Consider the following 12,222-nt stretch of genomic DNA (forward strand, 5'->3'; position numbering starts at 1 on the left):
AGTAGGTCGGTTTCTCAGAACAGCGGCATCATGGGCATCGGCAAAAGAAGTTTCTTTCACCCATGCTGCCCTGACATCATTCCAGCGCATTTTGGGGATTGCATAGGCACCGATCACCGATCGAACAAACGTCATAAATTCTGACAAAATGAATTGCTTTGGACTGCACTATCATTGGTAGAAGATACGGGGATAGAAAATATGCCAGTCAGCGTTAGGTGATCCAACTTTCCAATTGCCGTGCTGAAAGACTATTTCAAATAAAATCCAACAGCTTTATGACACTGAAGCAAGCAAATTTAGATGCAATCCAGACAGCCCTGCTAATATGGAGGAACAACCCCAGGAGCAAACAAGACTGGGCGCCACTGAGCAGCCACTTCCCTGATGACCTACAAAAGCTGCTGATGAAAACAAGCGAGGAGGAGCAGTGAGCATATAGGGTGGGCAGTCACATTCTGTTTTACTAGAATTTTACTAGTAAGCAAAGGCATATAGATGACTTTGTCCTGAAAAGAGGCTTATGCACCTCTCAAATGGCTCTAATGATATTGTATATAATATTTACATAACATTATGTCAAAGATAACAGCAAGCCTCACTCCAGAGCATGTCCACTGTAAACCTGAATTCATGAACTAAATCATCTGTAAACTTTGGAAACGTGTTATTTTGAACTGAAAAATAAAATGTTTTGGATTTAATCTAAAGACTTATTTGAACTTAAGGACAGAAGCCATTTTTTATTTCCTATTTGCACATCGTTTTTTGTTTAAATACTAGTAGCACTTTAATTTGTTTTACCTAACATTTGTATTCTTTTAATTTTTTATTCTTACAGTTCTATTGATTAATGTTTAAAATATATTTGTCTATCATTAAATTCTTATGTTTTATCATTAATTTAATTTGGTGTGGGATGAGACAATAAGGTAGCATCAGGATTGGGCACACTTGAGCAGGTGAGGTGGAGCCTAGAACAGGAAGTTTGTCTACAGGAAGTGGCAGATGAGAGTTAGTGAGATAATTATTGACTAATCAAAGAGTTAATGACCTGAAAGTAGCACAACTTGAGATGTCACATGATTCAAATCAGCCAGGCCTTTATTTTGAATGGACCCACCACAAGCCCAAGCTTTTTCTTAAATGCAGTGTTTTCCTTCAAATAAATAAACACAATTATAGATATGGTTTTTACACTATTAACAAACCAAGCATTGTGTTTGGCTTTATTTACAGAAAAAAAAGTTTTTATTTTACTCCATTTGGTATTGTAATCGATTAATGGCAATTTCCTAAATAACTAATTTCTTAGACAAACATCAGGACAACTTTTAAGCTTTTAACACTTTAATTCATCTATTTTCTTGCATTTGGTGCTGCACCACTGCTTTACATAGCAATGCTGTTGCAGGGAGAAAAATAACTGGAAGAAGCATTCTTATATCTTTAACAGTCTAACAAAAGTTTGCCTAACAGGGGGAGAAACAGAGGATACAGTATTGGACCGTAGCCTAAATCCAGGATAAAGAGGTTCAGTAATTGTAATTTTGAGGGTGTGGAGGTGGATGAGATTGTCTGAGGAGATTCTGTAGAAGGACACAGTGCCAGCAAGACAGTCCACATACACAGCTACTATGTCAAAGTCAGAGGAGGAGGAGATGCTGCATATTTTTTGCTTACTGTGCCACACAGAGTAACCATTGTCAGAGCACCTCAGACTCCAAGATTGATCATTTGATCCAAACCCACAGTCTGTTATGTGTCCTTTCCTTCTGATTCCTCTGTAACTCACTGATATTTCAATGTCTCCCCTCCACTTGAACTCCCAGTAACAGCGACCAGTCAGAGGATCTGTGCAGAGCAGCTGAGGACAGTCATCAAATCTGTCTGGATGATCAGGATATGACTGAATCTTCTTCACACGTGTCACCTTCCTGTTGTTGTCAGACAGTTTGAGGTTTTTATTTACTGTGTTTGTGTCGATTGTGAGTTGACAGAAATCTGATGGAGAGAACAAACACAGTCCAGCTGCAGTTATTGATCCGTCATCTGTTCATTGATTGACACTTTGATAATGACTCCTGACATCAGAGATGTGAATGAGTGATGTGACAGTTTGAAGATGGTTGAATGTGTGCTGCTTTGTTTTCATGAATCACATTAAAAGCACACTTACACTTCCTCAGACCTGGTCTCAACCATTGTTCTCCAGCAGGCTCCACCCTGAAAGGAGGAGAGGGTCAGACCAGCACAGTCTCTTTCAGCATGCACACAAGGGCATTACATCGCTCTCATACACATAGTTTATTATTCTCTAATAGTAATAGTAAGTGAGGAATAGAAATAAATGCTTTCATCATGGTCAGAGTGCATAAAAAAATAACCACCTAAGGGCCAGATTTACTAATGTGTTGCTTCAGTCCAAACTCAACAAAGTACTGTCAGGATTTGCAAGATTGCATGTAACATGTGGGAACTGATATTTTTGCACTAACCGCCTTGCATATAAACTTCTGGAAGTTCCTTTCTAAAGCTGCAAAATATGGGTGAAAAAAACTACTTAGATCAACTGTGCAAACAGGTGTACTAATGTTTGCGTCATGCAATATACTGCTTTTTGCGCCAATATTTATTTGACATGGCAGCAATTATTGCTTGCACACGTAAAAGTGTGTTCTAGAAAAGAGAGATGTTTGTCCACTTGTGTCAGTTTATTTGAAATGCCAGAAAAAGCTCTTTTAAAACATACATATTACGCGGCGACCTAATTCTAAACTCGCTCACTGAACTCAGAGATGACTTGGGACCTCCGATTAAAAACTTTCAACTCTTTCATTTTTGGTATCAGATTTTCTGTGGGAGAAATTTCACAGCATGAACAGTGAGGTTCAAAGTGAAACGGCTGAAGAAAAGAGAGGATGATAACAGTAACGACTTTGGACCCTGTTCTAAAAATAATAAGGCCCTTATTAGTCATCATGCAAATTCAGCTGCTAGCACTTTGTCAACATGTGAGATATTAATCACACACACAAACTTACAAAGGGGTCTGCAAGCTGTAAATCTTTTTTTTTTCATATTTCATCTTTTTTTTTTAAAGATCCAGCATGGAAAAATGGTGGTATGGTAAACACACAGTGTAGAATTAAACTTTTGTCAATCGGGGATTCACACAGGCAATCGCATCCACACCTACAGCAGATTTAGAAAGCCTGACAACATGACAGTATTTCTTCCTCCTTTAGACACTGTATGTGATTTCAACAGGCATCTCCATACCTGATATCCATTCTCAGCTGTTTCAGCTGCTTCTCTCCTGCCTCTCCTGGATTGTTATAGCTCAAGTCCAGCTCTCTCAGTTGGGAGTTGGAGCACAAAGCTGAGGCCAGAGAAGTGCAACCATGCTCTGTGATTAGACAGCCTGACAGCCTACAGACACACAAAACAACATGACAGTGATTGCCCCATGTTATCGTCCAAGTCTTCACTGTGGTTCACATTGTTGTGTGTTGTGTACACATTTAATAATGTACAGATATAGATATATCATCTTTACCCAAGATGCAGCACCTTCCTGTTAAAAGTTCTCCACAATCTCACAATATTGTGACAAAAATGATCTTATATTGCATGCTGTTGTCATACCCACAGGAAGTAGGTCCAACCTACAGAATATGGTGTGTACCGTAATTGTTGGGCTATAAGCCGCTACTTTTTGCACAAGCTTTGAACCCTGCGGCTTTTAGTCAGGTGCGGCTTTTCTATGGATTGTCCATGATTTTTGTCATATCGTAAGACGATTTGTTTTGTTTGTTCCGCTGTTGTACGGCACTACGTTGCCTGGCGGAAGGATCGGGGTTCAAGAGTGGTATGTTAGTCACATGTCCGTCCGCCAGGCAACGTAGTGCCGTACGAAGTAGCGCGAAAAACAAATTTCAAAGTAGCGCTACGCGTTCAGCGGGAGGCGTGGATGATGAGCGACGATAAACTTGCGAAAAGCAAGTTATGCCCAACTCCACCGGTGGAATCTGACAGCGTGGAAAAGTGTGAAAACATCCACGATCACCAACGGATTTTGAAGGGCTGTACTGCTGCATGATGGAGAGGAGGACACTGCCACGGCCCTTCTGAGGGTGTTCAACTCCGACACTGACAGCGAGGATTTCTTTGGTTTTGAAAGTGACAACGAAGGAGAGAAGCGGAGAGTGGATGACGAAGCCATCCTGAACCTGTTCGTTTCCGACACTGGAGGAGAGGACTTTGGTGGTTTTAGTGCGCAGGAAGAAGAGAAAGATGGTGGTGAATGACTGACTTTTCTTCTTGTTAAAGCCGTGTCACTGCACCTGAGCCCAAAAGGTAGTCCGAATCTATTTTTCTGGTGTGCTATAGGTTACTGTTATGTACTACATGTGCAAATATGTACCGATAACTTGTTTTTCAAAATATTAATAAAAGGGGTGTGTCTCCAAACAGCCGTCTCTTTCCTGACAATTCGCTTTGTGCATATTCTCTTACATATGATAAGTCAACATTGAAACACCTGCGGCTTTTAGTCAGGTGCGGCTAATGTATGTACAAAACAGGATTTTCCCCTGATTTTAGCTTGTGCGGCTAATATTCAGGTGCGCTTTGTAGTCCGGGAAACTATTACAGATATATAATGGACATGGACATAATGTGTAGACTCTCAGCTTTCATTTCAGGGTATCCTCATTCAAACTGGATGAAGGGTTTATGAGTTTCAGCATCCTTAACATGTCCCAACATGTTTTTAAAGGGAGCAAAAGTAATTGGATAATTGACTCAAAAGCTATGTCATGGGCAGATATGGGCAATTTCTTCAATAAGTCATTATCAGTTAAGGAGATAAAAGGCCTGGAGTTGTTTTGAGGTGTGGTGCTTTCATCTGGAATATTTTAATGTAAACAGACAACACGCAGCCAAAGGAGCTCTCCATGAAGGTGAAACAAGCCACCTTTAAACAGTGAAAACAGAAAAAACACATCCAAGAATTTGCTACAATACCAGGACTAGTGAAATCAGAGAGAGAGAGAGAGAGAGAGCACTGGTGAACTCAGTATTGCAAAAAGACCTGGACATGCACAGAAAACAGCAGTGGTGGATGATCGCATGATCATTTCCATGGTGAATAGAAACCCCTTTCACAACAGCCAGTCAAGTGAATAAGACTCTCCAGGAAGTCGGCGTATCAATATCTACCATAAAGAGAAGACTGCATGAGATTAAATACAGAGGGTTCACTGTAGGGTGGAAGCTAAGATAAACCTCTACCAGAATGATGGCACGAAGAAAGTATAGAGAAGGTGTGGAACACCTCATGATCCAATCATACAACATCATAAAACATGGCAGAGGCAGTGTGATGGCTTGGGTGTGCATGGCTGCCAGTGGAACTGGGACACTAGTGTTTATTGATGATGTGACACAGGACAGAAGCAGTAGAATGAATTCTGAGGTGTTCAGAGTCGTACTGCCTGCTCACATCCAGCTAAATGCAGTCAAATTGACTGGGTGGTGTTTCATAATACAGACGGACAATTACCCAAAACATACAGCCAAAGCAAACCAGGAGTTTATTAAAGCAAAGAAATGTAATATTCTTGAATGGCCAAGTAGGTCACCATGAGCTCAAGACTTTGGCATTTTCCTGCCAGCAAATGGGTTTCAACCAAGCATTAGAAATTGAGATTTTGTTTTCAATTATTTCATTTGTCCAATTACTTTTGAACCCCTGAAATTAGAAGATTGTGTTAAATAATAATTTAGTTCCTCACCTTTTTTATGCAATCTTTTTGTTCAACCCACTGAATTAAAGCTGAAAGTCTCCTCTTAAACTGCATATGATTTGTTTCATTTAAAATTGATTGCGCTAATGTCTGGTGTCTGTGGAGGGAACTGAAACTTTGAGTTGCCAAGTAGCAGCCAAGAAACTTCTAAGATTTAGAGAGTTTTTCTAAAGAGGACTGGAACAAAACCCCTCCTGAGATGTGTGCAAACCGAGTGACTAAACTACAAGAAACATCTTTCCACTGCCTTGCCAACAAGGGTTTCTCCAAATACTAAGTCATGTTTTGCTTTTGGATCGAATACTTATCTCACTCAATTTATAACTCTTATGTAATGTGTTTTTTTTTCTGGATTTTTGGTTGATATTCTGTGTTCATTCATTTAATCAAATGACAATAAAATTAAAAACTATTAGTTTTTTTGTAAGTGAACAAACGTACAAATTCAACACATAATTAATTCCCCTCAATGTATATCAGTTACCCCTAACCCTTGTTTTCACTATGCAGTTTTATGTAACAGCGTCTCACAGGTCTCTCTAAAACATGTATATTTGAATGTGCAACCAAAAGAGGAATTGGACAGAATTTTTAAACTGCCAGAACGGGATAACTGGAAATTCTTGGTGGTAAAGCTTCCCTGTCTTTTTGTTTAAGAATGACAGAAGGTTTAGATAAGCAGAAATATTTATAGACAGATAATTTCAGAAAATAGCTCTTGTTTAAAACAATCTGCTGAATTCTTACCTGAGAATGTGGAGATTACACTGCAGACTCTTCAATCCAGAAGATATTAGCATCACTCCTGAATCCTTCAGATCGTTGTTATTCAGGTCCAGCTCAATTAAATTAGAGGACTCCAGGATAACTGAGGATAGAGCGCCACAGCTTCTCTCTGAGAGGTTACAGCCACTCAGTCTGAAAAGATAGTAATGTAAATTTTGTACATTTTTATTCATTTATAAAGATGGCAATGCATTTAAAAATATATATAACTTACAGAGCTTTACTGGAAGCTTTGACCACTGGCATCAGTCTCAGAAGAGCCTCCTCTGAAGCAGCGTATTTCTTCAGGTCAAACTCATCCAGATCTTCTTCTGATGAAAGTAAGTCGAAGACCAGGGCTGACCACTGAGCAGGAGACAATTTATCTGTAGAGAGACTTCCTGAACTCAGGGCCTGTTGGATCTCCTTCACTAGAGAACGATCATTCAGTTCATTCAGACAGTGAAACAGGTTTATGCTTTTCTCTACAGACAGATTTTCATTGAGCTTCTTCTTGATGTACTGAACTCTTTCCTCATTGGTCTGTGGACTTCTTGTCTGTGTCAGCAGGCCTTGCAGGCGACTCTGATTGGTCTGCAGTGATAGACCCAGGAGGAAGCGAAGAAACAAGTCCAGGTGTCCATTTGGACTCTGTAAGGCCTTGTTCACAGCAGTATTGTAGAAGTCTGCCCCAGTTTGTTGTTCTTCCAGCAGATTGACTCCAGAGTGGATGAAGGTCAGATAGACATGAAGAGCAGCCAAAAACTCCTGAACACTTAGATGGATGAAGCAGAACACCTTGTCCTGGTACAGTCCTCTCTCCTCTTTAAAGATCTGTGTGAACACTCCTGAGTACACTGATGCTGCTGTGATATCGATGCCACACTCTGTCAGGTCTGATTCATAGAAGATCAGGTTTCCTTTCTGCAGCTGATCAAAAGCCAGTTTCCCCAGAGACTCAATCATCTCCCTGCTCTCTGGACTCCAGTGTGGATCTGTCTCAACTCCTCCATCATACTTGACCTTTTTCACTTTGACCTGAACCACCAAGAAGTGGATGTACATCTCAGTCAGGGTCTTGGGTAGCTTTCTCACCTCTGTGGTTCTCAACATGTGCTCCAGAACTGTAGCAGTGATCCAGCAGAAGACTGGGATGTGGCACATAATGTGGAGGCTTTGTGATGTCTTGATGTGAGAGATGATGCTCCTGGACCGCTTCTCATTAGCGAATCTCTTCTTGAAGTATTCCTCCTTCTGTGGGTCAGTGAACCCTCTGATTTCTGTCACCATGTCAACACAGTCCGAAGGGATCTGATTGGCTGCTGCAGGTCGTGTGGTTATCCAGAGGTGAGCAGAGGGAAGCAGGTTGCCCTTGATGAGGTTTGTTAGTAGCAAAACCACAGAAGTGGACTCTCTGGGGTCAGTGAGGATTTCTGTATTGTGGAAGTCTAGAGGAAGTCGACACTCATCCAGACCATCAAAGATGAACACAACCTGGAAGTCTTCAAAGCTGCAGATTCCTGCTTCTTTGGTTTCAATAAAGAAGCGATGAACGAGTTCCACCAAGCTGAACTTTTTCTCCTTCAGCACATTCAGCTCTCTGAAAGTGAATGGAAATATGAACTGGATGTCCTGGTTGGTTTTGTCTTCAGCCCAGTCCAGAGTGAACTTCTGTGTTAACAAAGTTTTCCCAAAGCCAGCCCCTCCCATAGTTAGTACTTTTCTGACTGGTTGTTCTTTTCCAGGTGGGCCTTTAAAGATGTCTTCTAATCTTATTGTTTCTGGTCTGTATGGTTTTCTTGATGCTGTTTCAATTTGTCTGACCTCATGTTCTTGATTGACCTCTGCAGTCCCTCCCTCTGTGATGTAGAGCTCTGTGTAGATCTGATTCAGAAGGGTTGGATTTCCGGCTTTAGCAATTCCCTCAAACACACACTGGAACTTCTTCAGGTTAGATTTAATTTTATTCTGACACATGCTGGAGAATCCTAAAAGAATAGAGAAACAACATTTTGTGTATTCAAACACACGCTGGAACTTGTTCTTCAGAGTAGATTTAAATTTAAGATGACACTTGTCAAGTGCTGCTAATAGAAACACACAAATATGTATGATTTTTGGACTGTTGTGGTTGTTTTATTCAATTTCGGATGAGCTTTTTTTGTTGTCCATCCATCTATTTTGTGCCACCTATCTAGGTCCAAACCATGGGGGCAGTCTAAGTGGAAATGCTCATCCCACCATCACCTTAAGCTCTTTTGTGGAGACATCAAGGCTTTCCCAGCCAAACCCTGATGATGGTGCATGCATATACATGATCTACACGTCTGTAGATTCTACAATGTAAACTTTGCAAGTGGCCAGTACTATTTCCAGCGTGTATATAGACTGTGCAAATGCAAAAGTTTCCACTTCTCCAAAAATACGTAGAGGTTAACAACAGTAATAAATGGACCAATCACAGTAGTTGCAGGCTGCATCAGCACAAGTTGTAGGTACATTTTTAGGGAGATGCATATGAAGTTATGGCTTAAGTTATAGTGTGGGGTTTCGGAAAGGTTTGCAGTTGTAATGTACCTACAACATAAATTTAAGATAGAGACATGATTTCCACTTAATGTTAATATAAATTTTAATTCTATAGCACATTTAAAAGCAAAAAAGGCTTTTTTAAAGCAAAGCCCATGAGGGAGGATGTCAGTTTCCGTTACTTGTATCCACAGTTTTATTCTTTTAGCCTCTTGGCTTGCCTACAACTGTCCTGGACCTGGGTGTCCTCCAGATGGTGAACACTGTTCTGTTCCTCATAGATAAAGTCTGATAACCACAACAGTCCAATAAGAGAACACGATTCAAGTTCAGATTGGACAGGCCATTCCTCCCAGTAAAATATAAAAATAGTATATGAACAGTGAAATCCAAGGGAAGTACAATGAAGTCCCCAGCTGGAGTAGGTTTTAGCACCATAAAAGGCATTTCAGGACAATCCCTCATAAGGAAACATCATTTTCATTCATCGGGAAATTATCAGTGAACCGGGACCTAAAAGCCAAAGAGGGCAACTCAAGAATGGATTAGAGTCAGATCACTTCTCCAGGGGAAATTTCTAAACTGGAAATGGTTAAACATAAATGGATGGACACACACACACACACACACACACACACACACACACACACACACACACACACACACACACACACACACACACACACACACACAACAGACAAAGGTTAGTGCTCTAACAAATAACGCAATAATATATTAATAACAAAATATTTGATCTCACCTAAATGAACAGATGGCCCAGAGGACAAACCTAGCTGACAGTAAACTGTAGGATCAATGGTTCGAAGGTGACTGGTCATTATCCTGCAGGCTTTTTCTCCCTTTTTCTTCACGATGTCAATGAAGTCGCGTGCCTTGTTTGCTCTACTTTGGTTTATTTCCTGTATCCTTTCTTTCTCCAACTGATTCAAGACATTGTCTATTACAAGGGCTTCAAGTAGCTGTGTGAGATTTTCTGCTGTCACCCTCTCCACAAACTGTGTTCGCATTCTGGCAAGCTCCTTCTCTGTGGAAAGAAATATAATAAACTGAAATGAAGAATTTGTTTTTGTTTTGTTTGTTTAAATAGTTGATTTGTTTTTGAAATAACAAGTTTAGTAACTCAGTCAGTCAGCTCAGCCAACATAGATTTAACAGTTAACTCTCTATGAGTAGCCTCTGCAAACCTCCAGCGTAGTGAAGTCTGCTTATATGTATCATTATTTTAACAGATAAACTTGTTCAGTGTTACAGGAGTTTATCAAAGTGAACCTTGCAGCAGGCCAGTCTAACCTTGATAGTACCAGTTTTTAAGTAATATAGTCAGTCCATAGCTAAATAAAGGATTTATATTATAAGTGTATCCCACTTCTTTTTGGCAAATGGTAAATAGACAGTTCTTATACAGTGTTTTTCTACTTTACCCAAGCACTCAAAGTGCTTTACACAACTATAGAAAGCAGAAAATTAACAAGTAACTTTAGAAAAAGGCATGAAAATAATGATATGACACCACACGCACATAATGATTTGTGCTGCAGTCCTTGCATTTAATTTTCATATGGATGAGACCCAAAAACTTCACATTATTTTACATTTAAAATATATTTAATGTAATATTTAATGTGTTACACAGGTAGGTCTTTCTTTTGCTGTTCATGTACTTCTGGCTCTTATCTATGAATTATTACTGTCAATAAATTCCAGTCAACTTGCCAGTAACTGCAGATAAAAAAAAATCAGCCTGCACAGCAGAAAACGGGGTATTTATTCATGATGCACCTAAGTACTTATGTTAAAGTGAACTGTCCCTATTAAATAAAAGGTAAATAAACATAAATTAGATTTCACTGAAATTTAATACACAGTTACTCGTTTTATAGAAAAAGAATTTAACTGCTAACAAACACGGGCAGGGATAGCTCAGTAGGTAGAGTGGCGGCCCCGTGATCGGAAGGTTGGGGGTTTGAATCCACTCAATAAGTACCCTAGGTACCCCTGAGCAAGGTACGGTCCCTACACAGTGCTTCTCGGTGCCCTATGGCTGCTTCAACTAATATGTAGTTATTTTTAAAAAAGTTGCCTTATTTAACTGTGCCAACTTTAACTCTCTCATGTATGTATGTTTATGTATTTTGGTGAATAAACCATAAACAATGTCTGTACACGAAGTACAGAGTGCTCTATTATTCTTTTGAGGACTTTTTTGTTTCATGTTTATTTGTCTTACTTACATCTTGTCAAATAGCCTTCTGGCTCCTACCTGCTGAGCAAGCTGCTTGGTTTGGCGAATCCATCAGCACTCCTCTACGGCCTGCTGCAGCTTTGCTCTAGAACAGAACACCACAGGAGATTTTCAGATTGTAGAGCTATTTAAGCTGCTTTGGGATTCTACTTCTATCGCACTCTATTCTTATTCATTCAGTTTTATTTATATAACACAAATCCCAACAACAGATGCCTCAAGGTGCTTTATATTGTAAGGTAGACCCTACAATAATACATACAGAGAAAAACCCAGCAAACATATGAAAATTTTTTCCACATTTAAAAAAATCAAAAAAACGGATTGTCCTATCAGGTCTTTCCCCTCAGATCCTGTCTTAGATCACGTTGTTCATCCTGTTTGCCCAGTTTTCTTTGTGAACTTTGAGCAGGTGTCTCTCTCCTTTTTAATTGAAATAGTTCAGCATGTGTGCTGATCTGTTAAGGTGACAGCTTCCTACCCTGTCTCCTCAAGGATGTTTTTAATAGGTCTACTCTTGAGCCATGTATCACTGGGCTAATTAATGCCTTTCTGATGTCTGGCTCTGTCCCAGTTACCTTCAAACATGTTGTAACACAGCATGTTTGTAGATCTGCAGACCTTAGCACTCTTCTGTCACATCTTCAATTGTATTATTAAATTTATTGCAAGCACAGTCTTATTTTTGAGTCTTTTTCTTTCTAGAGCACAGGACAACTTCCTTGCACCAAGTAGCCAATTAAGACCGTGTACCATAAAGCCTTCCAACATGACAATGACCCAGGGGATAACCCCAAAGAAACACAGATGTGGCTAAAGAAGAAGTAAATTAAGGTCCAGGACCTCAGAATAGAA

At 39.9% G+C, this 12,222-nt stretch overlaps 1 protein-coding gene across 3 annotated transcripts in view; it reads right to left on the reverse strand.

Annotated features, from left to right (window-relative positions):
* LOC120746280 (NLR family CARD domain-containing protein 3-like) overlaps nucleotides 1–12,222 on the reverse strand; it is a 56,314-nt gene that overhangs the window by 41,976 nt on the left and 2,116 nt on the right. For 2 of the 3 annotated variants that reach the window (XM_040051704.1, XM_040051703.1), the window contains exons 2-6: nucleotides 11,386–11,452; nucleotides 9,865–10,149; nucleotides 6,811–8,563; nucleotides 6,558–6,728; nucleotides 3,283–3,432 (exon numbers count right to left, since the gene is read on the reverse strand). In XM_040051704.1, the coding sequence (XP_039907638.1) occupies nucleotides 3,283–3,432; nucleotides 6,558–6,728; nucleotides 6,811–8,563; nucleotides 9,865–10,149; nucleotides 11,386–11,419 (2,393 nt within the window). In that variant the 5' untranslated portion in view covers nucleotides 11,420–11,452. Of the gene's footprint in view, nucleotides 1–3,282; nucleotides 3,433–6,557; nucleotides 6,729–6,810; nucleotides 8,564–9,864; nucleotides 10,150–11,356; nucleotides 11,465–12,222 lie in introns of those variants that run through there. The other variant, XM_040051705.1, reaches the window with a different exon arrangement.

Source organism: Simochromis diagramma, unplaced genomic scaffold, assembly GCF_900408965.1.
Source record: "Simochromis diagramma unplaced genomic scaffold, fSimDia1.1 OVJJ01000107.1, whole genome shotgun sequence".
Lineage (NCBI taxonomy): Eukaryota > Metazoa > Chordata > Actinopteri > Cichliformes > Cichlidae > Simochromis > Simochromis diagramma.